General features: G+C 66.3%; 1 protein-coding gene across 6 annotated transcripts; it reads left to right on the forward strand.

Moving 5' to 3' along the window:
- Positions 1–738: 738 nt before the first annotated feature.
- SBF1 (SET binding factor 1) lies at positions 739–26,953 on the forward strand. 6 transcript variants are annotated; one of them, XM_053661669.1, is made up of 41 exons: positions 739–839; positions 8,962–9,047; positions 9,348–9,485; positions 9,641–9,790; positions 9,869–9,979; positions 10,560–10,665; positions 10,781–10,913; positions 10,989–11,097; positions 11,184–11,297; positions 11,396–11,473; positions 11,771–11,884; positions 11,960–12,088; positions 12,166–12,264; positions 12,358–12,562; positions 12,640–12,752; positions 13,448–13,597; positions 13,757–13,825; positions 13,895–14,053; positions 14,125–14,387; positions 14,469–14,641; positions 14,720–14,793; positions 14,870–15,065; positions 15,282–15,409; positions 15,769–15,947; positions 16,074–16,210; positions 16,322–16,529; positions 16,675–16,871; positions 16,948–17,085; positions 19,488–19,565; positions 19,803–19,984; positions 20,057–20,236; positions 20,640–20,741; positions 20,813–20,998; positions 21,092–21,218; positions 21,304–21,434; positions 21,506–21,736; positions 25,113–25,232; positions 25,312–25,523; positions 26,155–26,242; positions 26,311–26,442; positions 26,529–26,953. In XM_053661669.1, the coding sequence occupies exons 1-41, from the start codon at positions 764–766 to the stop codon at positions 26,625–26,627; spliced, it is 5,700 nt and encodes a 1,899-aa protein (XP_053517644.1). In that variant the 5' UTR covers positions 739–763; the 3' UTR covers positions 26,628–26,953. The 6 variants fall into 6 exon arrangements, with proteins under 6 accessions (XP_053517644.1, XP_053517646.1, XP_053517648.1 ...); XM_053661671.1 differs by having other exon boundaries at positions 740–839; positions 25,113–25,220; XM_053661675.1 differs by lacking the exon at positions 739–839 and adding an exon at positions 3,330–3,564.
- The last annotated feature ends 995 nt before the right edge of the window (positions 26,954–27,948 follow it).

Here is a 27,948-nt window from a genome sequence, read left to right on the forward strand (position 1 = left end):
TCTCTGCCTGAGAACACAGAAGGCTGGTTGCTCCGTTCCCCACAGAGACGGTTTCAAGGCCCCCCAAGACCCTCTAGAAGCCCAGACGGTTTCCCCTCATTACAGAAGTATTGTACTAACTGGTTTTGTGAGAAATTTAAACAAGTAAGAGGGAGCCCCCCCTTGCCACCCACGGTGGGCTCCTGCCCCAGATCGGGGTGGACGCCCCGCTCCTGGCTTTCTCCTGTATGCTACCCGCACACAACACACACATGGAACTAAAACACACGCAAACACAGAGCTCTCCTGACTTTCTTGCTAGTGGCCTTGCTCCAACATGTCCGTGTTCTGTGACTTACTTTACTGGCCCTCTATTAACAAGCGAGCAATCAGCCAGTCTCCAGAAGGACCCCTGAGTTGTGGGCTCACAGATATGTCTCCATAGGGTACTTTCTTAGAAGTGGAAGTGCTGGGTGAGGGTGAGCCTGTGTCCGTGTAAACAGTTAGTGCCAACTTGTTCTCCAGGAAGCTTGTGTCAATCCACTGTCAACCCATAATGGACTTGGTGCTAGCGGGTCTTCGCTCCTTTGTCACTCTGAGAGGAGATGATGGTCCACGCCCCTCTCTTGGCTGACTGAGCATCTCTGGGTTCACCTGCCTCTCCTCACAGCGGGGGGCGGGGGATGGGGGCGTTCTGCCCCGTCTTCCTCCCCCAATCCCCCTCCACCCCCTCCATCCCTCCTGCGCAGCACTCCTCCAGGGCTGGTCAACACTTGCCGGATGAATGAGTCCACAAGTGTCAACGGGGCCCACACCAACCAGCTTGCATCCGGCCTGCGGAAGGTGGGAGGCGTCAGCAGGTACCCCTCCTTCTGTCTACTTTTACCAGTGTGTGGAGGAGGGACAGTGCCATGGTCACGTTTACATTAGAAAAGTGGAGTTCAGCAGGGAGGTGGATGCGGGGGTGGGGGGGCTGGGGGAGGGGGCCGTGGGGACGACTGGGTGCATCGGAGAGAGACTGTGCAGGGTGGGGGGTTCCTGCAGAGAGTGGAAGGTGAGCAGCCTGGGCCCATCCTGGCAGGGGTGTCTGGCTGGCCTCCACCCTCACGGGCCCAGGGCTGAATTGGGGCACAGAGGGAAACACGGTTTGGGGAGTTTGGGAGACAGCCAGCCTCTGGCGGGCAGGGGCGAGTGAGCACTGCCGGCCGTGGAGGTCAGGGAGGGAGGGGCGCGGAGAACCCGGACAATTCTGTCTTCCATGCTGGGGCCAGAACCACCCTTCTAAACCCAAATGTGACCATATCACTCAGCCCACCAATGAAAGAAAAGCATCCAAATTCTCTGTCTCCAGCAGCTTTCCACCCGGGTGCTGCAGGCGAGACTCAGGGAGGTTTGTGGGCCCAGGGCTCACCGCACTCTCCCTGTTGGGACACCTACTGCCACCGTGGGCCCAAGGTCCCATCTCCCCAAAAGCCCAAGGATGGCCACAGTGTCCCGTGTTCTCTGGCCTCAGGCTGCTTATTTTGCCCACTGGATGAGAGGCCCCTCCCTTTGATGCCACAGCCTCCTGCACAACACATGAGCTGTAATGTCCCTGTGCCCTCCCAGGGGGGGGCCGGGGGTCCCTTCATTCATCCTTAGTGGGAGGAGCTGCCTCTGGGGAGTGGGGGGCTGGCTGCTGGGAGCGCTCAGGGATGGAGACTCCCCTGGAGAGCGGGAACCAGGCCACAGCAGGCAGGGGGGCTGCTTTAGAGACATCCGTGTGGGGTAAGAAAAGCCAGAGTGGGCTGACAGCTTCGAGGGCGGTTTTGTAGAGCATTTGAAGGGGAGAGTGAGTCTGACCCTGTTGACCAGGATTTCAGCAAGGGGAAGATTGAGGCTGGGGATGTGGGGGAGCAGCAGCAAGAGGCGGGAGGAGGAGGGGGGCAGCGCCTCTGGTTGGAAGGAGGTGGGGGTGAGGGAGGTGGGCTTGGGGTTTGCTGACGCAACACTTGGCCCCCCCACGGGATGGCTTCTGTGTTCTCCGTGAAGGAGGGCAGTGGTCAGCCTCTGAGACACAGGGGTGAGGGAAGAGGTTTGAGGAGACTGCAGGGCACAAGAGAGCTGACCAGACCTCAGCAGGCTGGGCAGGGTGGGGGGTGTCCAACTGTGGCTGGGGTCATGGTGTCACGGTGGCCATCTGCACCGTAGGTGGTGCTGGGCCGAAGGAGACGGGTGTGGGGGGACGGATGGATGGGCGGGACTGCATGTGTGTGGCTGAGGTTTGCCTGGTGGGGACAATGAAAACCAAGTTAGGAGGCGGGGGGCCAACGGCATTGGCAGGTGACAGGTAATGGGAGCCGAGCTGGGTCAGGTGAAGGAACTGAAGGAGAATCGATCAGGGAGGGTCACTCCCCACAAGAAGGCCTGGGGGGAGAACAGGGAAGGCACCAACCCTTCAAAGGGGGAGGAGGCAGGCAGGGTGGCCTGGGCAGTATAGAAGGCGGGAAACTCCACAGCAAAAAACTTGGGAGGGGCATTGTGGTTTAGAAGGGCCCTCCGCCTCCCTGTGACCCTAGGGTGTCTCTGAGCAGAAACAGACTCCTTAGAGCAGGAGGGTGAGGAGAGCCAGATGCCAGCCAGAGGACTGGCCAGGGACCCTGTCCAGCCATGCACAGGCTCGGTGCAGTGCTACTGGTGCTCAGCCCCTTTTGGCTGCAGTGGAGAAACCAACTCGGGCAGAACTGGAGGTACCCAACAAAGGAGGCTGTGGCAGCCAGTGCACCCAGGAGGGGAGGGGTGTCTGGTGGGCTCAGCTCTTGTCTCTGGGTTTGGTGTCATTCATTCTCCCCGCCCAGCCCTACCCTTGGGGGCGGTGGGCACTGTCCGGGTACTTGGGAGGGTGCAGCCTTCGCCCAGCACTCAGCTGGGCCTCCAGGGCCTCGCGTCTTAAACACTGCTCTTTTCAGCAGGACGTGCAGCGTGCCTTTTTAAAGGACACGTGTTAAATCTCACTCCACCTGGACCAGGTGGGGCTCGAGCCCTCCTCAGGCTGGGAACCCCACCCGCATGGCCTGGGTCCTGCCCCTGCGCAGGACCTGAGGGGATGCCCCCACCTGGGAGACCTGTAGGCCGGCCCGGCCCCTCGGCCTTCCTCCAGGCTGACAGTAACCAGGGACTGAGCCTCGGAGATCCGGCCGCGCCTGCCCCTGACCCGCGGGAGCCGCCGTCGCTGTCACCGCCCGGGGGGCGGTGCCCTGGCCCGGAGTGGGCGGTGGTGGAAGAGGCCCCGCCCCAAGAACCGAGCCCGAGCGCCTGGACCAATGGGAGCGCGTTGTTCCGGGGCCCCCGCCTCCAGGGCGGAGCGAGGCCGCGCAGGCGCGCGGCGCGGCCGGGCGGGCCGGCTGGCTGGGAAGATGGCGGCGGGAACCCTGGCCGCCGCAGCGGAGCGGGCCCGGGGCGTCCGGCGTGCGCCGATCGGGGCCGGAGCCGGGCCATGAGCGCGCCGCCCTCGCGTCCCCGAGCCGCGGAGCCCGCCCGCGCCCCTCGCCATGGCGCGGCTCGCGGACTACTTCGTGCTGGTGGCGTTCGGGCCGCACCCGCGCGGTGAGTGCTGGGGACCGCGGACCGGCGAGGGTCGGTCGGGGCGGGTAAGCTGAAGTCGCTGGGCCAGCGCCACGGTCGTCTGGGGCTCCTACTGGGCCAGGTCCCGGTCCGGGGAACGAGGAGGGCCTGGCGGTGAGACAGGGCGGGCCGCGCCTGCCCCCCGCACTGGGGGCAGAACCGTCTCAAGCGCACCCCGGGGTCGCTGGGGAGGTGGGAGGGCCGGGGCGGTCGGCCTCTTGGCTCCCCGTTGGGTGGGACGGGCTCCCCGCCTTGGCCGACTGCCGGGTGGCTCTGCCTCCAGGACTCGGAGCTCGCCTCTGACCCCAGTGCCTCCGGTCTCACGCGCAGGCCGGATGGCAGTGCCCCAGGTCCAGGAGGCTCGGTGGGTGCGGAAGAGGGCGCGGGAATCAGAGCTCCTTCATGGAGAGATGCCGTTCGAGCTGGGGCTGGAGGCTTTCAGGAGGAAATGTAGGGGCAGGGAAAAGGGCATTCCTGGCAGAGGGCCTACTGTCCAACGCTGGGGGCGGGGGCATCAGTGGGGCCACCGACGTCCGTGTCCGGGAGGGCAGTGTCTGGGGTCAGCGCCCGTGTCCAAGAGCCCTTCAGCTCGGGATGGGAGAAAACAGAGCCTGGCAATGACATCAGCAACGGCCCTGGAGACAGCGGCCTGGGGAGCGAGCTGGGTGCCAGGCCCCGCACAGCCCTTTGTGCGCCCGAGCGCACCCCTCCCAGCAGCCCACCAAGGCTCCCTCTGAGCCGCGTTCCACAGCCAGCGCAGGCTCAGGGCAGAAAGACCGAGTATCTGATCTGAGCCCCAGGAGAGGGGCCGGCGCTGCTGAGAGCCGCGTGTGCCTGTGCCGCCAGGGGTAGGGGGATGATTGTGTGGTCAGGCTGGGTGACCCCTGAGCCTGTAGTCTGCTCTGCTTCTTGTCAGCCCAGCCAACAAGGACGCAGGACCCAGACTCTCTGCCCTCTGCCTGCTGGACCCTGCACACTGCAGACCCTTCTCAGGACCCTCTGCGGGGCCCTCTGCTCTGACCCTGACCGGTGCTCACTCGTGGGCATGTCTTTCCATCCAGAGATGGAGTTCTTGCGGGGAGAACCAGTATGCCTGTGGCAGGCTACTGTTAGTGTTGCGCAGGCCCACAGAGGGGGAGTGAGGCCGGCCGCCAGGCTGCCCCCGTGTGAGGGGTCTGGATTGGGTGTGCAGAGCAGGCTTGGAAACTGATGATGCGGAGGGTGGTGTGGGGAGGGCCTGTGGAGGCAGAGGCTGGTGGGAAGCATGTTGACTTGGGGCAGCAGGGGTGGGGGGTGGAGGACAAATGTGAGGGAGGTGAGGGGAGGCCTGGGTGGGCTCCATAGCAGGCTGGCTGTGACTGTGTTCACGGGGTGCACACCCCAGGCATGCATGACCTTTGAGCAGGGCAGTGTCCACTTACAAGTGGCAGGAAAGAGCACTGCTTTCCATGGCTGGCCCGTCCCCAGCCTCAGGGCCTCTCTTGGCGGGCCTCGTCCATCCCAGTGAAGAACAAGCCTACAGGCTGGGACCCTGGCTGTGGGGACAAAGGCAGAGCCAGCTGGTGGGGGACGCCTGAAGCAGAGGAGCACGGCGTGGGGGGTCAGTGGCCTCTGCTTAACCACCCAATAGCCTGTGCCCTTGGACCGTTCTTTAGCTCCCTGCCTTGGTTTCCTCATCTGGAGGTGGGATGAGTCACACAGACCACCCCCTGCCCACTGCCGGCTGCCACGAGCGCCAGGTGGACACTCGAGAAGCTATTTGCACAGGAGGCTCTGGGCAGTGGGGGTGTCTCATCAATGGCTAACAGCAGGTGTGTGGACACCCCTAGGCTCAGACAGAAGGGCCGCCTCAGCGGGAGGCGGAGGCCCAGGCAGGCCTAGGCCTCAGGCAGCGGTGTGGCGTCTTTGGGTTTGGTGGAGGGGGGTCTGGGGAGTGGTGGGCAGCTTGTCCTTGCCCTGGACCTGGACATCCTGTGGGAGCTGCTGGCTGCAGGGCTGGGTGCTGAGCCCTGGAGCCAGAGGAAGCATCCCGGTTCCTGGGTCACCCTCTGGCAGACATCTCCAGGCAGGAGGGAGGGAGCAGGGATTGTGGGGGTCCCTTCTTTCATCCAAGAGGGTGCAAGCCTCTCCCCTGTGAGTGGGGGCACCTCTTTCACAAGAACACAGGCACCCTGGGCCCAGCCTGGAAACACCTCAGGGGCCAGACAGACCACCCACCTCTGTCCAGCTCCTGGCTTGGGAAGGCCTGCCAGGGGTCAGCTGATTTAACACTGTGTGACCAGTGCTGCGGTATGTCTTTGGGAGTTAGAGAGGCACTTGACCTGACCAGACGGTGAGTGAATGTCTGCCAGGGAGCAGGCGCTGGACCCCTCCTGGTGCTAGGGGCGCGGCCTCACCTCCACCCCACTGCCTGGCCTCTCTCAGCCCTGATTGCCCTGCACTGGCCACGTTCCTCTGCCCCATCACGCTCCCCACCCATGTTCCTGCCCTCCCTCTGGAGCAGGTTGGGGCTGTTTGGGGTGGCCTCAGTTGGTTCCCAGCCCCCACCTTTGGAGCAGCAGGGTTCAGGCCTTGGGTCAGACCTGGTCTGGTCTGACTGGGGGAGGCTGGGGAGCACCTCTGGGGAGGCCGCAGCCCCTCTGCCTGTGGCTGGGGTCGGGGTGGGGGCGAGAGCCGCGGGAGGCTCTGTCCTGCCCTCTCTGTGCCCAGGCGAGTGCACCCTCCCGGGCCTCTGCCTGCAGTGCTGCTGGCCCAGGCGGCCCCCAAGGCCCTGGAGCCTGGCACCAGTGACGGCGCTGCCAGCAGATGACAGAACGCACGCTCTGTGTTCCCCTGCGCCTCGCCGGGCCTGCAGCCCACAGGGGACGGCTGTGGGGATGTGGCTGCAACAGGAAGCTCTTGTCCCTGTTCGCGCCTCAGGGGACCTCAGTGCTCTTCCTCCTGGGCCCCCCAAAGAGGCCTGCCCTGTGGCCCGTGGCTGTGCTGGTCACGGTGGGGCATCAGCATCAGTAGCAGCAGCATGAGGTCCTTCCACTCCACAAGGGCTCCAGGGGGAGGGGATCCCGGCGATGTGGCAGAGCCCACCTCTGCCCCAGGAGGCCCGCCCACAGCCAGGCCGCAGCCTGCTCCCCACCACACAGCGTCAAGGTGTGGGCTGGGCTCCAAGAAGGGGCGGGAGTGGGCTCCTTCCAGTCCCAGGGAGGGCCTGCTGTGGCCGGGGCGCCCCGGGCTCCGGAAGTGGCCCTGCACGACTGCCTGGGAACCTGTTTGCTCATGGGGCGTGAGTGGGAGGATGGCCACTCGGCCAGCTGTGCGTGCCCAGCAGGCCGTGGGGAGGTCGTGGCCTGTGCTGAACACAGGCATGTGAGGGGCACAGGCAGAGCCCCCGCCTGGCCCAGGCAGCCAGCAGGTGCCCCAGGAATCACAGAGGAGTACAGTGGGGGGAGGGGTCCTGGGGGCTCACTGCACACAGCACAGACAGTTGCGTGGGGGAGGGGATGCTCTTTGGGCTGGACCTGAAGGTCAAGTTTGAGGTCATCGTGACCCAGAGAGAAGGCTGGTAGGGGGATGCCCACTCGCCCTGCCCGGCCACCGACCCCCACAGGAAGCTGGGACACCTCAGGGAAAGTCTCCAGTTTGTACTTTGGAGAGTGCAGCCCAGAAAGTGGGGGCTGCACTTCACGCGAGGTGTGGGGAGAGGCAGCTGTGGACAGTGACCAGCTGCTCCGTGCACTTCCCTGGGGGGAGACCAGGGAGGGAGGGCGGCTGTGGGGCAGCAGTGGCTGTCCCTGTCCGCATGCACTGCTCTTCCTGCCTCTGCTGCTGCCTCATGGTGACAACTGGGTGAGCCCTGGGTGCCAGCCAGACCTGGGCCCAGCTGGTAGTTTGGGGACCCACACAAGTCGGCCCCTGGCAGGGAATGGGGGGGCGGAGCCATCCCTCCTGGTGAGCCAGCCTGGTCCAGCCAAGCACAGCCCTTGGGGGTGGGACTGGAGGGACCCCTGTCTGGGTGGGCTATGGGCAGGTGTGTAGGTAGGTGTGGCACCAGCAGACACCTGTCCTTCCCCACTTCTCCTTGTCTGCCACCTCATCTCGGGGTGTCGGTGGGGGAGGGGCAGGGGAGCAGGAAGCTGAGGTTTGTGAGTCACAGTCATGGCCCCTCACCCGCCTCCTGCCACCTCCAGCCAGGCTGGGACCTGCCTGCCACTGACCTTGGTGTTGCCTCCCAAGGGAGCTCTTTCTGCCCCGCGCCCTCCCCTCACCTGTCCTCCCCTGCTCTGGGCCCAACTCTCTGCCGCCTGGGCGTGGCCCCGCTGAAGCAGCAGAGCAGAGGGAGGGACCTGCGGGTCGTGGGAGGTGTCGCGGAGATGGCTCTGCCGCTCTGCTAGGAGGAGAGAAGGGTGGGGGAGGGGCGGGAGGAGCAGCACAGACTGGGGTCCGTTCTAGAGGCCAGCTGCGAGGGTCCCCCACGCACTGCCGGAGCCTCCTGGTTTGGCTCTGGGCGCTGGGCTAGAGGTCAGGGCCTGCAGTTGGGGGCCCAGCTGGTGGGGCCTCTCCTGGGAGTGGAGCCCTGGGACCCCGGAGATGGGGCTCGGGGTTTCAGGGACTGGAGGGGTGTCCGGGGACTACGTGAAGAACTAGCTGGCTGGGGAGGCCTAGGGGCATGAGCAGGGACAGGGGCCTCCTGCCCAGCTCCTCCCTGGCCCTGGTCTGTGGCCACAGCAGCCGCACGCACGCCCCCCCCTCCCCCCGCCCCGGCATGTCTCGGAGCTGGGGGACTCCAGTGCTCTGCAGGCCTCCAGTGGGCGTCCTGTCTCTGAGACTGGGGACACACAGCATCTGGGGCCTCGGGCACAGGTGGCCTCCCCTGCCCCCGATGCGTGTGAGGCCCTGCACCTCTCAGGCGAGGCGAGGCTGTGCAGTGGGGCTGGGCGCCCACTGGCCTGGCGCTGACCGCCTGTCAGGCCGGGCTGTTGTGGGGCCTAGCGCCTAAGCTGGGGGTTGGCTGCGGAGCAGTGTGGAAGTGCTGTTCCGTCGGAGGGGCGTGCGCTCTGCCGTCAGGCTGGTGGGTTCTGGCTGGGGGTGTCAACGTGGAGGGGCCAGGCCTGGGAGCGGGAGCAGTGAAGGACCCCAGTTCCACAGCCGGGCTGTCCTCTGTGCCCTCTGGTGGCCCTGGGGTCTGGGCTGCCTAGTGGGCTCTCGCAGGACTGGTTTTTGGGAAGTCTCAGGTCTGGGAGCTGAGGCTGGTCTGGTGCTGGGTAGGATGAGTATGGGGAGCGTCGGCCCAGGGCTTTGAGGTCATCCTCTGAGACCCTCGAGGCCCCTGTGTGAGTGGGCTGCGGGGAGCGCAGGGCCTCTGACCCCCTGCCCCGTCCTCAGGGAGTGGGGAAGGCCGGGGCCAGATCCTGCAGCGCTTCCCGGAGAAGGACTGGGAGGACAACCCCTTCCCCCAGGGCATCGAGCTGGTGAGTGGGCTGCCGGGGGGGGGGGGGGGAGCAGGGGTACTGGCCTGGCCTGGCTGGCAAAGGACCGGGTGTCCCCATCACATCACCCCTCCCTCCCCACCATGGGGACCATGTCCTGTGCCACAGGGTCCTCACCCCACACTGGTGTTGGTCCCTGCCGTGGGGGGGTGGGGGGCCGAAGTCGGGAGGCAAGGTGCGCCCCGGGTGGCCGAGGGGGAGGGCTGCCTGCTGTGCGCACGCCACGTGGCGTGGCAGGCGCAGAGGGGGCTGACCCCTGACCCCCGACGCCCCCCCCACCAGTTCTGCCAGCCCAGCGGGTGGCAGCTGTGCTCTGAGAGGAACCCACCCACCTTCTTCATTGCTGTCCTCACTGACATCAACTCGGAGCGGCACTACTGTGCCTGCCTGACCTTCTGGGAGCCGGCGGAGCCCACACAGGTCAGCACGGGGCCCGGAGTGCGGCTGAGCCCCCGGGTGCGTCGCCGGGTCTGCAGCTGCTCCTGGTGCCCAGCCCCGTTGAGTTCGCACAGGCGACACGCATGTCCTCCCCTGGGACGTGTCTGAGAGCCGAGCAAACAGGCTTCTGTCCACAGGACCCCGCGGGCACTGAGGATGCTGCCGTGCGGGAAGAAGAGGCAGGTGAGGGGGCCTCTGGGCGCCTCTCAGCTGCAGCGTCCGGCCCGCTGTTTGCTCCCAAGACTCTGGTGCTGGTGTCTCGGCTGGACCACGCGGATGTGTTCAGGGTGAGGCAGGCGGCCAGAGCCGGGGGCAGGACGGGGTCTCCCGCCAGCTGCTGCCATTCCCGCCTCTGGCCCTTGCAGAACAGCCTGGGTCTCATCTACACCATCCACGTGGAGGGCCTGAACGTGGGCTTGGAGAGCGTTATCGGGAACCTGCTCACCTGTGTCATCCCCCTGGCGGGGGGCTCACAGGTGGGTCTTGGGGGCAGCTGCTGGCTGTGGGGGTGGGTCTGGTAGGCACCTCAAGTCCAGCCTGGGCTGAGCACGGCTCCACACTCTGGACATGCGTGTGTCTTGGTGCCACTGTCAGCTGTCACCTCCTGGGCCCTGCCCACTCACTCCTGTGTGCCGCGTCTCCCCTGGCTCTGCTTGGCCCCTTCTGGTGTCTCTGTCCTCTCGCTCCTGGGGTGCACCTGTCTCTGGTCATCGGTGTCGGCCCCTCTGTCTGTGCCCTCTGTGCTGTGTGTCTAACTGTGTCTCTCTGCCCATCTGTCCTGTGCAGCTGGACTCTGTTGAGGACGGAGTGGTACGGATTCTTTGTTTCTTCTGCCCACCCAGGCCCACCCCTGCCCCAGGTCAGAGGCCCTGCGTGCTCCCTGCAGCACGGCTCAGGCCCGCAGAGGCCGGCGTGGCCTTGCCCTCCTGCCACGCCTCTGTCCCGGCCAGTCCCACCTCGGGCCCTGTCAGTCCACCAGGCCTGCTGAGGCTGAGGGGCTCTGGGCCGATGGGGGTCTGGTCAGAGCCACTGAGCAGCGGTCTCTCTCCCCTACAGAGAACCATCTCTCTGGGGGCTGGTGACCGGCAGGTCATCCAGACCCCGCTCACGGAGTCACTGCCCATCAGTCGCTGCAGCGTGGCCCTGCTCTTCCGCCAGCTGGGTGAGCCCTGGCCCCCACCCCGCCGGGCCTCCCTCCCGCTCCTTCCCCGGCCTGGCAGCCAGAGGCTGAGGCCGCAGCAGCGCGGGCGGGGCTGCAAGCTGTCCTCTCCCCCCAGGCATCAGCAACGTGCTGTCTCTGTTCTGCGCCGCCCTCACTGAGCACAAGGTGCTCTTCCTGTCCCGGAGCTACCAGCGCCTCGCGGACGCCTGCAGGGGCCTCCTGGCGCTGCTGTTTCCTCTCCGATACAGGTGCCCCGCCCGCCCCGCCCCTCCGCCCGCCCCCTCTCCGTGGTGCCCACCGTGCTGAGCCCTGGCCTGTTGCAGCTTCACCTACGTGCCCATCCTGCCGGCCCAGCTGCTGGAGGTCCTCAGCACGCCCACGCCCTTCATCATCGGCGTCAACGCGGCCTTCCAGGCAGAGACCCAGGAGCTGGTGAGGGTCTCTTTGTGTCTGCCTGGCGCCCGGGCCCTGCCAACCGGCCTGCGGGTCCCTGACCACGCGCTGCCCTTGGCCCACAGCTGGATGTGATTGTGGCTGATCTGGATGGAGGGACAGTGACTGTCCCCGAGTGTGTGAGCATCCCCCCACTGCCGGAGCCTCTGCAGAGTCAGACACACAGTGTCCTGAGCATGGTGAGGCAGGGCCGAGCCTTGGGGGGCCGGGGCCGGGTGTCTGGGGCAGAGCCCAGGGCTGCCCTGCAGCCGACCGTGTCCACTCCCTGCTGCTTCAGGTCCTGGACCCAGAGCTGGAGCTGGCGGACCTCGCCTTCCCGCCCCCCACAGCATCCACCTCCTCCCTGAAGATGCAGGTGGGGGTCACTGCAGCTTCTGTTGGGGTCTCGGCACTCTTTGTGCCCCCCCCAGGTCTGCTGCTGCTGCTGCTGGCGGTCCCGGGGCTGAGGGGTGTCAAGCTCCCAGTGTCCTGTGCACATGGCGTCCACACTGTCCCGGGCATCCCTGGGCTCCGTGTGGAGAAGGCTGGAGGGAGGGGAGGCCTGGGGAGGGCCAGCACAGGGCCTGGGTCCGGGGGGTGGAGCCCTGGGTGTGTGGAGGGTGAGGGCTGCCCTGTGCTCACCCTGGTGCTCGCCGGCACCCCCGGGCCCCAGGACAAGGAGCTGCGTGCCGTCTTCTTGCGGCTCTTCGCCCAGCTCCTGCAGGGCTACCGCTGGTGTCTGCACATGGTCCGCATCCACCCAGAGCCTGTCATCCGCTTTCACAAGGTGGGCGCCGGGGGTGGGGCTCAGCAGGGAAGGTGGGAGGCAGTGCCTGGGGACTGACCTCCCCGTGCACCCCAGGCAGCCTTCCTGGGCCAGCGCGGGCTGGTGGAGGACGACTTCCTGATGAAGGTGCTGGAGGGCATGGCTTTCGCGGGCTTCGTGTCGGAGCGCGGGGTCCCCTACCGCCCCACGGACCTGTTCGATGAGGTGCGCACCCTGGCCCCAGCTAGGAGGAGCCCCGCCCCCACTTCCTGGCCAGTGGCTGACCCCGCCTCCTCCCACAGCTGGTGGCCCACGAGGTGGCACGGATGCGGGCGGATGAGAGCCACCCCCAGCGCGTCCTGCGTCACGTCAAGGAGCTGGCAGAGCAGCTCTATAAGAACGTACGGCGGGGCTGGGGGTCGGGCCGGCCCAGGGAGGTCACGCTGCTGCCCTGCGCCTGGGCTCCTCACCTGCGCCTGCCGGTGTCCCCCCAGGAGAACCCGTATCCTGCGGTGGCCATGCACAAAGTGCAGAGGCCAGGTGAGGCCAGCCACCTGCGGCGGGTGCCCCGGCCGTTCCCCCGGCTGGACGAGGGCGTGGTGCAGTGGATCGTGGACCAGGCCACAGCCAAGATGCAGGGCGCACCCCCGGCTGTGAAGGCCGAGAGGAGGACCACCGTGCCCGCCGGCCCCCCCATGAGTATGTGACGGGGCGGGCGTCCTGAGTGCGGCCCGGAGTGGGCTGAGGTCAGAGGTGAGCGCGTTCTCTGCCCCCAGCCGCCATCCTGGAGCGGAGCAGCGGGCTCCACGGCAACAGCGCCCGCCGGCTGGAGGTGGTCCGGAACTGCATCTCCTACGTGTTCGAGGGCAAGATGCTCGAGGCCAAGAAGGTGGGAGCCCCCGGGCCCCTCAGTCGCCTGCGTGGGCGGGGGCGGCGTTCAGGTCTGTCAGCGTTTCCACGGCAGGCCCCGCAGGGGTGTCCTTCCCGGTGACGTTCGCCAGGGCCGTGTCGGTTAGTGGCGGTGTTGGGCCCAAGCACGTGTGTCTGTGACACGTGACCTTCGAGGGGGCTGCACTGTGTGCCCTCTGCCCCCATCAGGCCCCTCCGGGCAGCTCCCATCGGGCCCCCCCCCCCCCCCAGAGTCCCTGCTGTTGGGCTTCTCCACCTCTGGTGAGGAGAGTGTTGGCCACACAGGTGTTTTTTAAAAGAAATGATGGGAAAGGGAACCACCTGCTGCCCTCCCTCTACGGCGTCCATGAACCGGCAGCTGGTCGGAGGCCCCCCCATGTCCCTTCCCTGGGGCTGTGGGTCCCCAGTTGTTGGGCCAGGAGCAGCAGGCTGGTGCTCGGGCCGCGGGGCCTCCCCGCAGAGCCGTCTGCGTGCTGAACGTGCACAGGCGGCTGACGTGTCCTCTGCCCCTCCCACCCTGTCCCTTCCTGGAGCGCCCTGTGTGAGGGGCCGGCCCTCAGCGCCTGAGCACGCCTGGCCTGGACGCCTCCAGTGTCCTGTGCTCGGAGCCTGGGCTCCAGCCCCAAGTGGCCCTGGCTCCCCCGCCCCCATGCATCCCTGTGCCCCCCATTCCAGCTGCTCCCGGCTGTGCTGAGGGCCCTGAAGGGGCGCGCTGCCCGCCGCTGCCTGGTCCAGGAGCTGCACCTGCATGTGCAGCAGAACCGGGCCGTCCTGGACCACCAGCAGTTCGACTTCGTCGTCCGCATGATGAACTGCTGCCTGCAGGTAAGGTGGCGGCACCAGTGGCCAGTGGTCCATTGGGCAGAACCCTTGTTGGGGCGGGGGTTGGGGTGTCCTGCCTGGCTCCTCTGAAGAGCCCTGGGCAGCCTTGGGGAAGGTTCTGGAACTGTGGGGGGAGAGTTCTGACAGCGCCGGTGCCCGCAGGACTGCACCTCCCTGGACGAGCATGGCATTGCGGCCGCGCTGCTGCCCCTGGTCACAGCCTTCTGCCGGGTGAGTGCTGGGTGGCCCTGTGGGTCCCCGCCCCCGCCCCGTCCCACTGACAGCCGCCTGCCTCTGCAGAAGCTGAGCCCGGGGGTGACACAGTTCGCGTACAGCTGCGTGCAGGAGCACGTGGTGTGGAGCACGCCCCAGTTCTGGGAGTCCATGTTCTACGGGGACGTGCAGGCCCATATCCGGGCCCTCTACCTGGAGCCGGCCGAGGACTGGGGCCCCCCCCAGGTGTGTGGGGACCCCCGGGCCCCAGGGGTGGGGGCAGGCCTGTTGCCGGCTCACCCTCAGCACTTGGGCAGGTCGGGGAGGCACCGGTGCAGGACGAGCGCTCCGCCCTGGACGTGGCCTCCGAGCAGCGGCGTCTGTGGCCGACGCTGAGCCGGGAGAAGCAGCAGGAGCTGGTGCAGAAGGAGGAGAGCACGGTGTTCAGCCAGGCCATTCACTACGCCAACCGCATGAGCTACCTGCTGCTGCCCCTGGACTCCAGCAAGAGCCGCCTGCTGCGCGAGCGTGCCGGGCTGGGCGACCCCGAGAGCGCCAGCAACAGCCTGGTCACCAGCAGGTGGGGGGGCTCCCAGGGCCGGGGGGCGGGGCTCGGGAGGGCAGGGCCTGTGCCCACTGTGCGCGGTGCCTCCCGGCCCAGCGTGGCGGGCAGCATGGCGGACAGCTACGACACGGAAAGCGGCTTCGAGGACGCGGAGACCTGTGACGTGGCCGGGGCCGTGGTCCGCTTCGTCAACCGCTTCGTGGACAAGGTCTGCACAGAGAGCGGGGTCACCAGCGAGCACCTCAAGGGGCTGCATGTCATGGTGCCAGGTACACGGGGTCTGGGTGTGGAGACGCTCCCTGCGGTGGTGGGGGCGGGGCCCCGGGGTGAGGACCGCTGTCTCCCAGACATCGTCCAGATGCACATCGAGACCCTGGAGGCCGTGCATCGGGAGAGCAAGAGGCTGCCCCCCATCCAGAAGGTGCGTGGGGGCCTGGTGGGGTGGTGGTGCCGGGGTCTGGGCTGCATCCTGAGGGGCCAACCCTGTGTCTGAGCAGCCGAAACTGCTGCGGCCACGCCTGCTGCCCGGCGAGGAGTGTGTGCTAGACGGCCTGCGTGTCTACCTGCTCCCCGACGGGCGCGAGGAGGGCTCGGGGGGCAGCGGGGGCGGCCCTGCGCTGCTGCCGGCAGAGGGCGCTGTCTTCCTCACCACCTACCGGGTCATCTTCACAGGGATGCCCACCGACCCCCTGGGTAAGCCAGCCCTTGGACACGGCGCCGCTCCGGCCCCACACCCGGTGGCTGGGGAGACAGCACTTTCCCTGCCCCGCCTTCCTCCCTGGGCTGCAGGGTCTCTGTGGGCATCGGTCACTGATTCTCCTCCACCTGCCTGGGCCCCTTAGTTCTGGGACCCTGAGCCTGGGACTGTCCCCTCCTGGCTCCCTGACTCTGTGCCCCGCCCGTTCTCAGTGGGGGAGCAGGTGGTGGTCCGCTCCTTCCCCGTGGCTGCGCTGACCAAGGAGAAGCGTATCAGCGTGCAGACCCCCGTGGACCAGCTCCTGCAGGACGGGCTGCAGCTGCGCTCCTGCACATTCCAGGTGGGCCGGCGGGTGGGCCAGGCTGGGGTGGGCGGCGCCAGCCTTGGGTGCGCCGGTCTCCCTGGCGGGACTCTGCCCGGAGCCAGGTCTGGAGTGGGCTGTGCAGCTGGGATTCCCACCGGAGAGAAAACACCATGGAGGTGCCTGCTTCTCGGCTGCAGGCCACTCTGGTGGGCCCGGCCCTCGGGCTCCAGTGTGTCTGCAGCGCGGGGAGAGGCTGGGCTGCCCTTCCCAGCCCCGCAGTGGGCCTGCCCCAGCCCCAGGGCCCATTGGCCACAGGCCCTTATTGGAAAGCTCGCCCGACCAACCTCTGGGCCGGGCCGGCCACTCAGCCGTCTGAGGCCGCGTGTCCCACACAGCTGCTGCGGATGGCCTTCGACGAGGAGGTGGGGTCCGACAGCGCCGAGCTCTTCCGCAAGCAGCTGCACAGGCTGCGGTTCCCACCGGACATCAGGGGCACCTTCGCCTTCACCCTGGGCACTGCACACACCCCCGGCCGGCCGCCCCGGGCCGCCAAGGACAAGGCCCCCTCCCTCAGGTGTGGTGCAGCCCCAGGGCCGGGGAGCCCACCCCTCCTGGAAGCGGGTGTGTGTGTGTGTGTGTGTGTGTGTGTGTGTGTGTGTGTGTCCCCAAGCCTGTTCTCACTCGGACCCTGCACTCCCAGGACCCTGTCCCGGAACCTCGTGAAGAATGCCAAGAAGACCATCGGGCGGCAGTATGTCACTCGGAAGAAGTACAACCCCCCCAGCTGGGAGCATCGGGGCCAGCCAGCCCCCGAGGACCAGGAGGACGAGATCTCAGGTGGGGGAGTGGGTAGCCCACGTGGGCCCGGGAAGCCCCTGTGTGCGGGGCCTGGAGTGACGCCCTCCAGTGACGTCCTCGAGTGACGCCCTGTGGGCCTGACCCGCCCAGTGTCGGAGGAGCTGGAGCCCAGCACGCTGACCCCGACCTCGGCCCTGAAGCCCTCTGACCGCATGACCATGAGCAGCCTGGTGGAGCGGGCGTGCTGCAGGGACTACCAGCGCCTGGGCCTGGGCACGCTGAGCAGCAGCCTGAGCCGCGCCAAGTCGGAGCCCTTCCGCATCTCTCCAGTCAACCGCATGTACGCCATCTGCCGCAGGTGAGTGAGGGCGCAGGGCCACCGCTGCCGTTCCCGTGGCCTCCAGTCACAGCGCTGGGGGGGGGGGCCCTTGGCCTGCAGGCACGGGAGGAAACCTCCGGCCCATCCCCTGCGAGGCGCCTCACCTCACGTCCCCTCCTGGCAGCTACCCGGGGCTGCTGATCGTGCCCCAGAGCATCCAGGACAACGCCCTACAGCGTGTCTCGCGCTGCTACCGCCAGAACCGCTTCCCCGTGGTCTGCTGGCGCAGCGGGCGCTCTAAGGCTGTGCTGCTGCGCTCGGGAGGCCTGCATGGCAAAGGGGTCGTTGGCCTCTTCAAGGCCCAAAACGCACCTTCTCCAGGTAACTCGCCTCGTACTCACGCGTGCCCCTCACCCACGTCCGCGCCTGCGTCCAATGTACCTCCGCCTCTTCCCAGGCCAGTCCCAGGCAGACTCCAGCAGCCTGGAGCAGGAGAAGTACCTTCAGGCCGTGGTCAGCTCCATGCCCCGCTACGCCGACATGTCGGGACGCAACACCCTCAGCGGCTTCTCCTCCGCCCATCTGGGTGGCCACGGTGAGCGGTGCTCCGGGGCAGGCGGACTTCGGGGGGTCGTGGTGACATCTATGGAGGGCAGGCTGGTGAGGGGGCAAAATGTCCCGGGTATGAGATGAGAGGGCCCAGCATGGGACCAGGTAAGTTCCCCGAGCTCCTGCCCTGACCACTTCTCTCCCACCCACTGGGTGCCTCAACCTCCCTGTCTTCCTGGGATGCAGCCCTCAGACTCCATCTGGTCTCTGTCCCCCCTGCACCCACCCCACTGGCCCTCTGACCTGCTTGTCCGACCAGGCCCCTTAGACGACATCTGCGCTTGTTCCCCTCCCCGTCCCCTCCATGGGTCCCTTAATGCCCACAAGACCCACCATCCCCAGATGGGGCTGTGCCCCAGCCTCTCTGTGCCTGTGTCCACACCTGGCCCTGCCTGTGAGCCTGCACCTCCCCAACGGCCAACCGTACCGCACAGGGGGTCCCATCGTCCTGGTCTGCAGAGAAGGCTCCGGGCCCTGGAGGTCAGGGCGAGGGCCCAGGGGCTGTCAGCACACCTGTCCCATGCCACAGGGACCCCGGGTGCTGGGCGATTCGAGAGCACTCGCTGCTGTCTGCAGAGGGGGGTGGGCCCGTAGATGGCGGTCTGGCCTCCTGGGCACCAGGTGGGAACCAGCTGGGGAGGTGAGCCAGGTGGTGCTGGGTGTGGGGAGAGGCTTAGGCAGGAGAACCGCCCACGGGCCTCACTCTGTAATGAGGGAGGAGGGTCCTCCTCGGGGGTCTCACTCCAAGGTGGTTCTTCCCACCGGATCCCCCCGCCCCCCACCTCCCTGTCCCTGCTCCCGGATACTCACGGAGGCCTGGGCACTGTCCAGCTCACCCTCTCGGCCGGTCACATGCTGGGTGGGGCTCCTGGAAGGCTGGTCCTCAGACTCATGACTCCAGCTGCCATCCAGCCCACACAGGTCCCCGGGTCCTGGCGGGCTCCCCCCGTGCTGGGAGGCCTTGTCTCCCCTGCAGGTGTTGGGTCAGGGGAGCCGCCCACACTGGCCCGACTGCCACCCAAAACCGGCCCAAGCGTACACCTGCACCCCTTGGCCTGAAGCTCCGCCAACGGGGTGATGGTGTCCACCTGGGGGTGACTGGCAGCTCCACACCTGCAGCTGGCCTGGCTGCCGTGCCTCAGCACAGGTGCCGCACGCAGGCCCCTCCACCACGGCCCCGCCCCCTGGGGCAGATGCCATGTGCAGGTCACTTCTTGGTCAGGCCTTCCTGGTCCCCTCAGTCCTGCCCTCATGCTCCTTCACGTTTGCCTGTGCAACTGACTCTCGGGGATGACGGGGCCCAGGGGCTGCCACCTCCACCCAGGCCGAGTCCTCCAGAAGCCTGGACGGTGTCCTGAGTCCTCCTGCTGCCCACCCTGGGTGCCGCCAGTGCCCTCAGCCTGGCCTGGGCCCCGTGCCCTTCCTGCGGTGAAGGGCTCTGGAGCCCACGGGGCCTCACCCTCCTGGTGAGCCCGGAGGGTCCCGCACACCCCACGCCTGCCCGCACCATTCACTCTGCCCTCGGAGCCTCTTCACGGGGCCCTGAGCTCCATCTGTCTCACCCTGGGCCACGGTCCCTCGCGGGGACGCCCTGGGGCCGGCCGGCCGGCCGATGGCTCCCCTCAGACCTTGCTTCCCCTGCCCCTCTTCCCGGAGAAGCCCCTCGGGGTCAGTGGCGTTGGTTTTACAAACATCGGGACCCCCTTCCAGTGTGGTCTGTGCTTCCGCTGTCTCTGTCCGTCCCGCCAGAGGTTCCGAGTGGTGCCACCCACAGGGCCTTCTGTTCCCTGTGCCTGCCCCTCCTGTCACCTGGGCATCTGACTGTCCACAGAGCCTACTGGTGCCACCTGCCGCTGTACCCCAAGCTCAGCGGCACATGGGTCCCAGCCCAGGCTCTGCCCGTGTCGTAGGGACATGCTGTGTCCTTGCTGAGGGTGGCCGTGCCTCCTGCCTCCAGGGTAGAGGGGCCGGTGCGGTGCTTGTCCGTGGCAGGCAGGGGAGAGGCATCCCAGCCTGCAGCCGGGCTGGCCCGGGTCCTCCGCTGCACCTCTGCCCGGTTGCGGGCTGGGAGCTCCCAGGCCCTGGGCCTCCCCTGCTGCTCTGCCCAAGTCGAGGCTGCGTGGGGACACAGAGGAGATATTTGCAGGAAAGTCCTGGGCTCCTGCCTCCTTTGATCCCTTCTGCCCACCCCACCCCCGCCCTCCACTTTCTGTCCAGATCCCCAGGGGAACAGAGGGCCTTGGTGCCGACCCCTGCCACCCCCAGGGCTCCCCGGGGCTCGGGGGGACCCCAGCTCTGCACCTGGCCCTTTGGGCCACAGGACCTCCCAGGCTGGGCACAGACACGGGCCCGGGCCAGGCCTGAGCCCCCTCTCTGCTGTGCCCCCAGTGCCCAGCCCCCGAGCCAGGGTCACCACGCTGTCCAACCCCATGGCGGCCTCGGCCTCCAGACGGACTGCGCCCCGAGGTATCGTACCGGCCAGCGGGCTGGCTCCCCCACACCTGGCACAGATGCCCCCACGTGACTGAGTCGTCGTGGGCACTAACGCGCCCCCACGCCTGCACTAACGGCCCCCACCGCCCCGGGCACTAACCCCCCAACACCAAGTCCTGCCCCCCCAACTTGAATGCAGGCATAGGCCCCGCCCCCCAGGTAAGTGGTGCCCAGGCCTGGCTCCTGTGCTCACCCGTGGTCTCTGTGCAGGTAAATGGGGCAGCGTCCGGGCCAGCGGGCGCAGCAGTGGACTCGGCGGTGACGTGGGCTCTCGGCTGGCAGGCAGGGACACACTGGCACCCCCCCAGGCCAACGGGGCTCCCCCTGACCCGGGCTTTCTGCGGCCCCAGCGTGCAGCCCTCTACATCATTGGGGACAAGGCCCAGCTCAAGGTGACGGGGGAGGGGCCCAGGGCTGGGCGGGCACCTGGGCCGGCACACAGCTCACTATCCGGCCTCCTCCAGGGTGTGCGGCCGGACCCCCTGCAGCAGTGGGAGCTGGTGCCCATCGAGGTGTTTGAGGCCCGGCAGGTGAAGACCAGCTTCAAGAAGCTGCTGAAGGCGTGTGTCCCAGGCTGTCCCGCCACTGAGCCCAGCCCAGCCTCCTTCCTGCGCTTGCTGGAGGACTCGGAGTGGCTGACCCAGGTCTCTGCCTTTCCCCTCCCCACCTCCACTGCAGCCGGGGCCGTGTGGGGTGGGTGTGAAACTGCCTCTCGCCTGTGGCTGCGGGTGGACAGAGCCTGGGCTCACCACAGGACACTCTGGGCCCTGGGAAGGGGTGGTGGCCACTCCCCACCTGGGTCAGGGTCACTGCTGTCCTGGGGGGGTGGCCGAGCATCCCCAGGACAGGTGGCCCTTCAGTCCTGGGGGCTCCGGAGGGTGGGAGGCAGCAGCGAGCAGTGTCCAAAGCAGAGCGTGTCCACCGGCATGGCGCCCCCTCGCCGTTGTCCCCGGCGGGTGCAGTGCCCACTGGGCCACCACTCCTGCGGGTGTGTGGGTATGCGACCGGTCAGGGCTGGGGCCTGAGGGCCGCCGCTCGGTCCCGCAGATACATAAGCTGCTGCAGGTGTCGGTGCTGGTGGTGGAGCTCCTGGACTCGGGCTCCTCGGTCCTGGTGAGCCTAGAGGACGGCTGGGACATCACTACCCAGGTGCGTGGCGGGCGCGGGCTGGGTGGGCCGGGGTGCCCAGGAGCCCTCCTGAGAGCTGCTGGTGCTGGCAGGTGGTGTCCCTGGTGCAGCTGCTCTCGGACCCCTTCTACCGCACGCTGGACGGCTTCCGCCTGCTGGTGGAGAAGGAGTGGCTGTCCTTCGGCCACCGCTTCAGCCACCGCGGGGCCCACACGCTGGCCGGGCAGAGCAGCGGCTTCACGCCTGTGTTCCTGCAGTTCCTGGACTGCGTGCACCAGGTAAGCAGGTGGTGTGGCAGGAGGGCTGAGCCCCGGGCCTGCTCAGACCGGCAGATCCCTGACCCCTGACCCCCGACCCCCGACCCCACCCAGGTCCATCTGCAGTTCCCCATGGAGTTCGAGTTCAGCCCCTTCTACCTCAAGTTTCTCGGCTACCACCACGTGTCCCGCCGCTTCCGGACCTTCCTGCTGGACTCGGACTACGAGCGCATCGAGCTGGGTAGGGCAGCTGGGTAGGGCGCAGGTGGCCCTGGGGGGCAGGTGGGCGCAGGCTGGCCGGCGGGGCTCACCGCTGCCCCCCGCAGGGCTGCTGTATGAGGAGAAGGGGGAGCGCAGGGGCCCGCAGCCCTGCAGGTCAGTGTGGGAGTACGTGGAGCGGCTGAGCAAGCGGACGCCGGCGTTCTACAACTACATGTACGCGCCCGAGGACGCGGAGGTGAGCGGGGCCGGGCCGGGGCGGCGGCGGGCCCTCCCCAGCCCAGCCACTCACCCCACGCCCGCCCTCAGGTCCTGCGGCCCTACAGCAACGTGTCCAACCTGAGGGTGTGGGACTTCTACACCGAGGAGGCGCTGTCGGAGGGCCCCCCCTACGACTGGGAGCTGGCTCAGGGGCCGCCAGAGCCCCTGGAGGAGGAGCGGCCGGATGGGGGCGCCCCCCAGAGCCGGCGCCGCGTGGTGTGGCCCTGCTACGACAGCCGCCCCCGGGCCCAGCCCGACGCCATCTCACGGCTGTTGGAGGTGCGTGTGGCCCTCAGACACTGTTCGCAAGAGCGCCTGGCAGTCTGGCGGCTCCGCTCTTCTCCCACCTGCAAACTGCCCGCCAGCCTGTGCTGGTCAAGGCCCCCTGGGGCTGCTGCAGGGAGACAGTTTTCTCCGGTCCGTGGTGGCTCCAGTCCCCGCTTCCTTACCCCGGTGACGTGAGCAGTGGCTCTTCCTGTCTGCCTGCCTCGTGTCCCCTTCAGAGAGAGTTGGGCCTGTGGGCCTGGAGGCTGGGGTGGGCTTCGGGCCTCTCTCCAACTTGGGGGTCCTGTCTCCTCTGCCTCCGGAACCAGGACCCATAGGGGCAGACATCCTGGGAAGGAGCCCTGTGAGCTGGGGGCAAAGGCTGTGGTGACACAGGGCGGTTCCCCTGCAGCCAGAGCTCACACAGCGGCTGAGCGGTCGGGCAGCCGTGGGCCACGGGAAGTTGGCACTGCCCACTGGGGACCGTGGCTGGGGGGGAGCATTTAAGCCTCTTGGAGCTTCTGTGTCCTTGGGAAGAGTAGAGACACTAATTCCTGTGTCCTGGCCTGAAGGCAGTGTCCCCAGGGGCTCGGGGGGGAGCACAGGGTCACAGTGCAGTGACAAGGGCGACCCACAGGCCCACAGAAGAGACTCGGGTGGCACTCGTAGACTTGGGGTCTGGTGCAGACCGTGCCACCAGCTTCCCTGGGGCCTTCTTGCGGGGCTCTGAGCGCCTGCCTTGCCCGAAGGTGAGTCTTGTGTTCAGAGTGTGGTTGGGTCTCTTCCTCGTCTGCTCTGACGGGTTCCGTGTCTCATGGGAATTTTCAGTCCCTTTACACTTAATGATTAACATGGTTTGGTTGAAGTCTAGCTTGTGTGTATTCTATTTGTTTACCTTTTGCTCCTTTCTCCCTCGCAGTTGAGTGTTTTTTGTGTGTCGCCTGCTCCGTGAGGCGTTTGGGCGGTGCCTCTTTGCGTTGTCCCTAGTGGCTGTGAGAGACCGCCGAGGTCCCCCCTCATCCGTCCACAGCCTCAGTGGCCCGTGATCGACCGTGGTCCAAAGACATTAAATGAAAGGCTCCTTGACACCTCTGGAGTTTCAAGTTGCGCGTTATTCCGAGTCGTGTGATGAAGTGCTGTACCGCCCCGCTGCACCCGGCTGGGCCGAGCGTGGGTCAGTGCCTCGTCGTCGTGGCGATCAGGCTGCCCGTGGCGCTTGCAGAGCTCGTGCGGTCGCCCTCGTGCGGCTGCAGACTGGCCCGGGGCCCTTCGCTGAGGCAGCTTCCGCTCCGGCGCAGCGCGCGCTGTCACGGGCTGTTGCCAGGAGCCCCTTCCCGTGCCCAACGTGCACGGTAAACTCCGTCACGGTGTGCACACACAGGAGGGGCCCAGCACCCATGGTGCTCGGTGCTGCTCGGGTTCAGGCATCCGCTGGGGGTCTGGGAATGTGTCTGGGGAGGGGGCGGCCGAACAGCCTCCGTCGGTCTGGAGTTTCGTGTGCCACCTGGAAGGTGGTGTCTCCCCACTCGTCCGTGTCTGTCTGTCAGGCTGCCACAGTTCACGTGCAACTCGACCTGAACCAGCTGAGGAAACCGGGGAGCAGCCTCTGTCTTCGCCGTTTGCAGTGGCCATCCCGCCCTCAGCGTGGCTGGGACCCAGGACCGTCGCCCTCCTTGTGTCTGGCAGTGCAGGCTGCGGCGACCGTTCCCTCGCTGCTGGTTCCCTGAAGGTGCCTGCATCGCACCCCTATTTACTGAAGGTGTTTCCTTGAGGTGTAGAATTGCAGGTGGACGGCTCTTCACACCCGGTCTGGCCCCGGTGGCTTCCGACCGAGAGTCAGTGCTGTGGTCGGCTCGTCGTGCTGCCGTCCGGGTCTCTTCACCTTTGGTTCCCAGAGTCGGCCCGCACCCCTGGTTTTCCTCCGTGCTCCTTCTCCTTGGAGCTCTCCAAGTGCCTTTAGTCTGTGGACAGTAGTTATCCATTTTAGGTATTATTTGTTCTCAAAGTTTTTCCTGCACAACCTGCCCCTACCTCCCCTGGGCCTGCGTTGCCCCATAGGCCACCCGGGCCATTCCCTCCTCCGTGCAGTTCATTTTGGATGGTTTCTGTCAGCTCGTCGCCAGGCTCGCTTCTCGTGTGGTTACGTGCTCCTTAAGCCTGTCAAATGGATTTTTCATTTTACATATTTTCAAGCTCTAGGATTTCCACTGGAGTCTTTTTTCAATAGTTATAGACTGTGGAGAGTCCCCACCTGTTCAGCCATTGTGTCCATCTTTTTTTAAAAAATCTTAAACTTACGTTTGTAACTTTCCCATTTCTTGTATCTTAATTACAATGCCCACTTCATTTCTGGGTCTTTTTAACATATATATATATATATGTTTGTTTATATATCTATATAAACATATATATATATAAACATATATATATATATATATATTTTTTTTTTTCACAAGCTGGACATTGTGGACTCGACCTCGTTGAGCATCAGGACCCTTGTCTTCCTTTGGGGATTCTCGAGTCTCAGTCTCGTGGGCTGCCGGCGAGTCCGCCTGTCGGCCGGGTCTTTCCAGGCGCGTCTCCGCTGTCCATGCAGCTGTAGAGGCACCACTCCTCTCGGCTCTGGGGGCCCCACCGCAAAGGCGCGCCTTGGCCAGGGTTTCCCCCGCAGGCTGTGTGTTCTGCAAGGAACCCCACTCTGCTGTCTGGGGTTCCCTCACTTTCCTGCAGTGAGGACCCTCCAGAGTGTGGATTTAGCTTATAGCTTCTCAGTAGCTGCTCCAGCCGTGTGACATCTTGCCTGGCACATGGCACTTTAATTTGGCCAAATGCTCAGGCGGCCTCAGTGGGGATCTCCCGAGCCGTGCTGGTCCCTCCACTCACACGCCACCCTGCAGGCCTCCGCAGTGCTCTGCTGGGGCTCTGCCCCCACACACTGTGGCCGCGGCCCTGCGGTCACCCTGTTGCCCAGTTCACGGCTGTTCATGGTGGGCTAGTCAGGGACTGCCCACGGTCACGGCCGAGGTGGGAGTCCAGCCATTTCTGTGTTCAAGCTGGCCAGCATTTCCATTGTCCTGTGTTTGAAGAGAACGTTTCTTTTTCCTGGTAGGTCTGAGGGTTTTCTGTTGTGTTTCAGCATCTCCCTCTGACACGCTGTTGGGGGTTTGCAGTGTTCTCGATTACGTTGGGACGCTTCCTGCTAGTCTGATGAAACTTGCAGCCGTTGTCCCTAAACGTGGGGCTTGGCCTCCCTCATCCCGCCTCCTGCTCTCAGTTACCCACGGTAGACTGTTCCTTGCAGGCTCAGTTTTCCACGGTTTCCTTCCTCCTTGTCTTTTCGTGTTCTGGACTGGATGTTTTTTCTGAATAATGTTCGCTGATTCTCCCCCAGGAGCTGCAGCGGCTGGAGGCAGAGCTGGGCCGGCCCCCCGAGCGCTGGAAGGACACCTGGGACGGGGTGAAGGCTGCGCAGCGCCTTGAGGGCCGGCTAGACGGACGTGTGAGCAGGAGTGTGCGTGGGGGCCGGGAGGGCTTGCAGCCAGGCGAAAGCAGACTGCCCAGCTGATACAGGCCCCGTCTCCGGTCCGCAGGGCGCCCCCAGCTCCCTGCTGGTGTCCAGTGTGCCCCACCACCGCCGCTCGCTGGGTGTGTACCTGCAGGAGGGGCCCGTGGGCTCCACCCTGAGCCTCAGCCTGGACAGTGACCAGAGCAGTGGCTCGACCACATCCGGCTCCCGCCAGGCCGCCCGCCGCAGCACCAGCACCCTGTACAGCCAGTTCCAGACCGCCGAGAGTGAGAACAGGTGCGAGGGCCACCCTTGCGCTGTAGGCGCTGCTGAGGGGCGGCTCTCGAATGGGAGGCAGGGGCCTTTGGGGGAGCTTCTAGCTGTTCTCAGGTGGCCCAGTGTATGCTCACACTTGCTAGGGAGCAGTGGGTGGGCTCGGAAGGACATAGAACCAGTGACCGCAGCCAGGCCACGGTGGCTATAGAATGGGGACAGGCTGTGGGGACCGTGAGGGTAGGTCAGGTGCCAGGCGAGGTTGAAGTAGGTTCTCGGTGAGGCCAGGGCCTGGCGGGCTGCAGCCCACCCTCCTCGGGCTCTGGGGACCACGTTGCCACAGTCACCTGCCTGCTGAGTGTTCCTCCTCGTCTGTGGCACCCGACCTGCACGTGGGGCGGCTTCTCTGACGCCCCGAGGCTCTGATGTGGGGTCACATGTCTGTCGAGTGAGGGCTGTGGGGGGCCTTCTCCGCCCCTTCTGCGTGTATCTCCAGGGCTTCTTCAGGGCCCTCGTCCAGCAGTGCCCTTGTTTGGGTCAGTGTGGGGACAGGGCCCACAGTCTTGTTGCCTGACGGGGCCTGTGTGAGGGAAGGGCAGGGGCTGTGGTTCGGGCCCCGATGGCCAGCCCTGCCCTGGATCCACTGCAAACACAGGTCCTACGAGGGCACCCTCTACAAGAAGGGGGCCTTCATGAAACCCTGGAAGGCTCGCTGGTTCGTGCTGGACAAGACCAAGCACCAGGTGAGTGGTCGGTGGGCATAGGGTGGGCAGGGTTGGGGGACCCTGCCCTGACATCCTGTCCCCCTCAGCTGCGCTACTATGACCACCGCGTGGACACGGAGTGCAAGGGCATCATCGACCTGGCGGAGGTGGAGGCTGTGGTGCCGGGCACGCCCACCATGGGTGCCCCCAAGACCGTGGATGAGAAGGCCTTCTTTGATGTGAGCTGTGGCCAGGGGGGTGGGGGGTGGGGGGTGGGGGCGGCTCCGCAGACGGGGCCGTGGAGTCAGCCGCCCGCCCTCCACAGGTGAAGACGACCCGTCGTGTTTACAACTTCTGTGCCCAGGATGTGCCGTCGGCCCAGCAGTGGGTGGACCAGATCCAGAGCTGCCTGTCAGATGCCTGAGCCTGGCCCCGTGCGGCTGCTCCGCGTCCAGTTACAGACCACTAGGGGTGGGCAGGGCCCCCCGGCCATGTTTACAGCCCCCGCCCTTGACAGTATTGTGGCCCCGTCCCCAAACTCATGTGTACAGCCCCTGCCCACCCCGCCCGCCTGGCCAGCTCTAACTTATTTCAGAGTCCTGGCTGAGTGCTGGCCGGGCGGCACCATGGTACGGCCCTCTCGGTGGGCCTGTAAATAGCCCAGCCCCGGCCGAGTGGTGGCCCCGGCCGGCCCGCAGGCAACCTGTTCCTACAACCAGAGTCTATAAAGAGAACTAACTATGTGCCACACGCCTGCATCTCCTCGGCCCACCCAGGGGTTCCCCCCACCTGCCACCCATTGTCCAGGATCCAGGTCCACCATGTGAGGGCTGAGTGCCCGTGGCTGGTCGTCCATGGCCCTGGGGCCCCGAGTGCTGGGGTGGCCTTGGGGCCGGCACCGCCTGAGAGGCAGACTTCCCTCCCTGCCCCAGCAGTGCCCAGTGTTGTAAGGAAGGAGAGTTTCCGAAAGGGGAGGTGGTGCTGGCTCCTTGGGTGGCTCCGGAGTCTGTCCAGAGGCCTGGCTGGGTGGGGGTGGCTGGGGGTGGGGTTGTGCAGACCCGCTGGTCGCACGGAGACGCCGAGGACGCTGGGCCGGGAATCCAGGTGCCCGAGGGTGAAAGGGCGTTTACACGTGGAGGGTGGGCACGTCCCGTGTGTCGGGCTGTTACTGTCCTGGGAGTCCGCTCCGTGTGCCCTCCCCCTCCCAGCTTGTCTGGGAGATAATGGCCTTGTGTGGGGTGGGCAGCACAAGAGGTGTGGACACCACAGAGCTAGCACCTGTCACGTGGAAGGTAAGCAGCAGGTGTGGACACAGGTGCAGGTGGGGCCTCTGCCGGCACAGGGGGCCCTCAGCTGGGCCATGAGGGACACTCTGTAGGTCACATGGACAGCAGTGGGACCAAGGCTCCCCACACCCAGGAAACCCACAGGTCCGGATCTGGGGACCATGGGGTTGTCCAGGGTGGGGGCTAGGTAGTGAGGCCAGAAGTCAAAGCAGGGGGTGCCCGGGGCAAGGTTCCCACAGCACTAGGGCTTCCTGGGAGGCCCTCCCTAGGGTCCTGCATGGCCAAGGTCAGACCTTGCTGGGGCAGCCACTCTCCCACCCCCCTTTTGTCCCCCCAGGCAGAGCACAGGAAGAGAAAGCTCAGCATGTGCTCAGGGGCTGGGACTTGGCAACAGACATCCCGCCCCGTGGGGTTAGGGCCCTGCAGCCCAACAACACGCAGGTTTGTCAGTAAGAATAA

This window comes from Artibeus jamaicensis, unplaced genomic scaffold (assembly GCF_021234435.1).
Source record: "Artibeus jamaicensis isolate MK-2021 breed Jamaican fruit bat unplaced genomic scaffold, CSHL_Jam_final contig_233, whole genome shotgun sequence".
Classification (NCBI taxonomy): Eukaryota; Metazoa; Chordata; class Mammalia; order Chiroptera; family Phyllostomidae; genus Artibeus; species Artibeus jamaicensis.

Excerpts from the sequence above, each read along its gene's own strand:
- SBF1 (XM_053661669.1), top strand. The coding sequence starts at position 764 with ATGAGTCCACAAGTGTCAACGGGGCCCACACCAACCAGCTTGCATCCG. Across the intron at positions 9,791-9,868 it reads ACCACGCGGATGTGTTCAGG|AACAGCCTGGGTCTCATCTA; the intron begins GTGAGGCAGGCG and ends TGGCCCTTGCAG. Across the intron at positions 13,598-13,756 it reads TGATGAACTGCTGCCTGCAG|GACTGCACCTCCCTGGACGA; the intron begins GTAAGGTGGCGG and ends CGGTGCCCGCAG.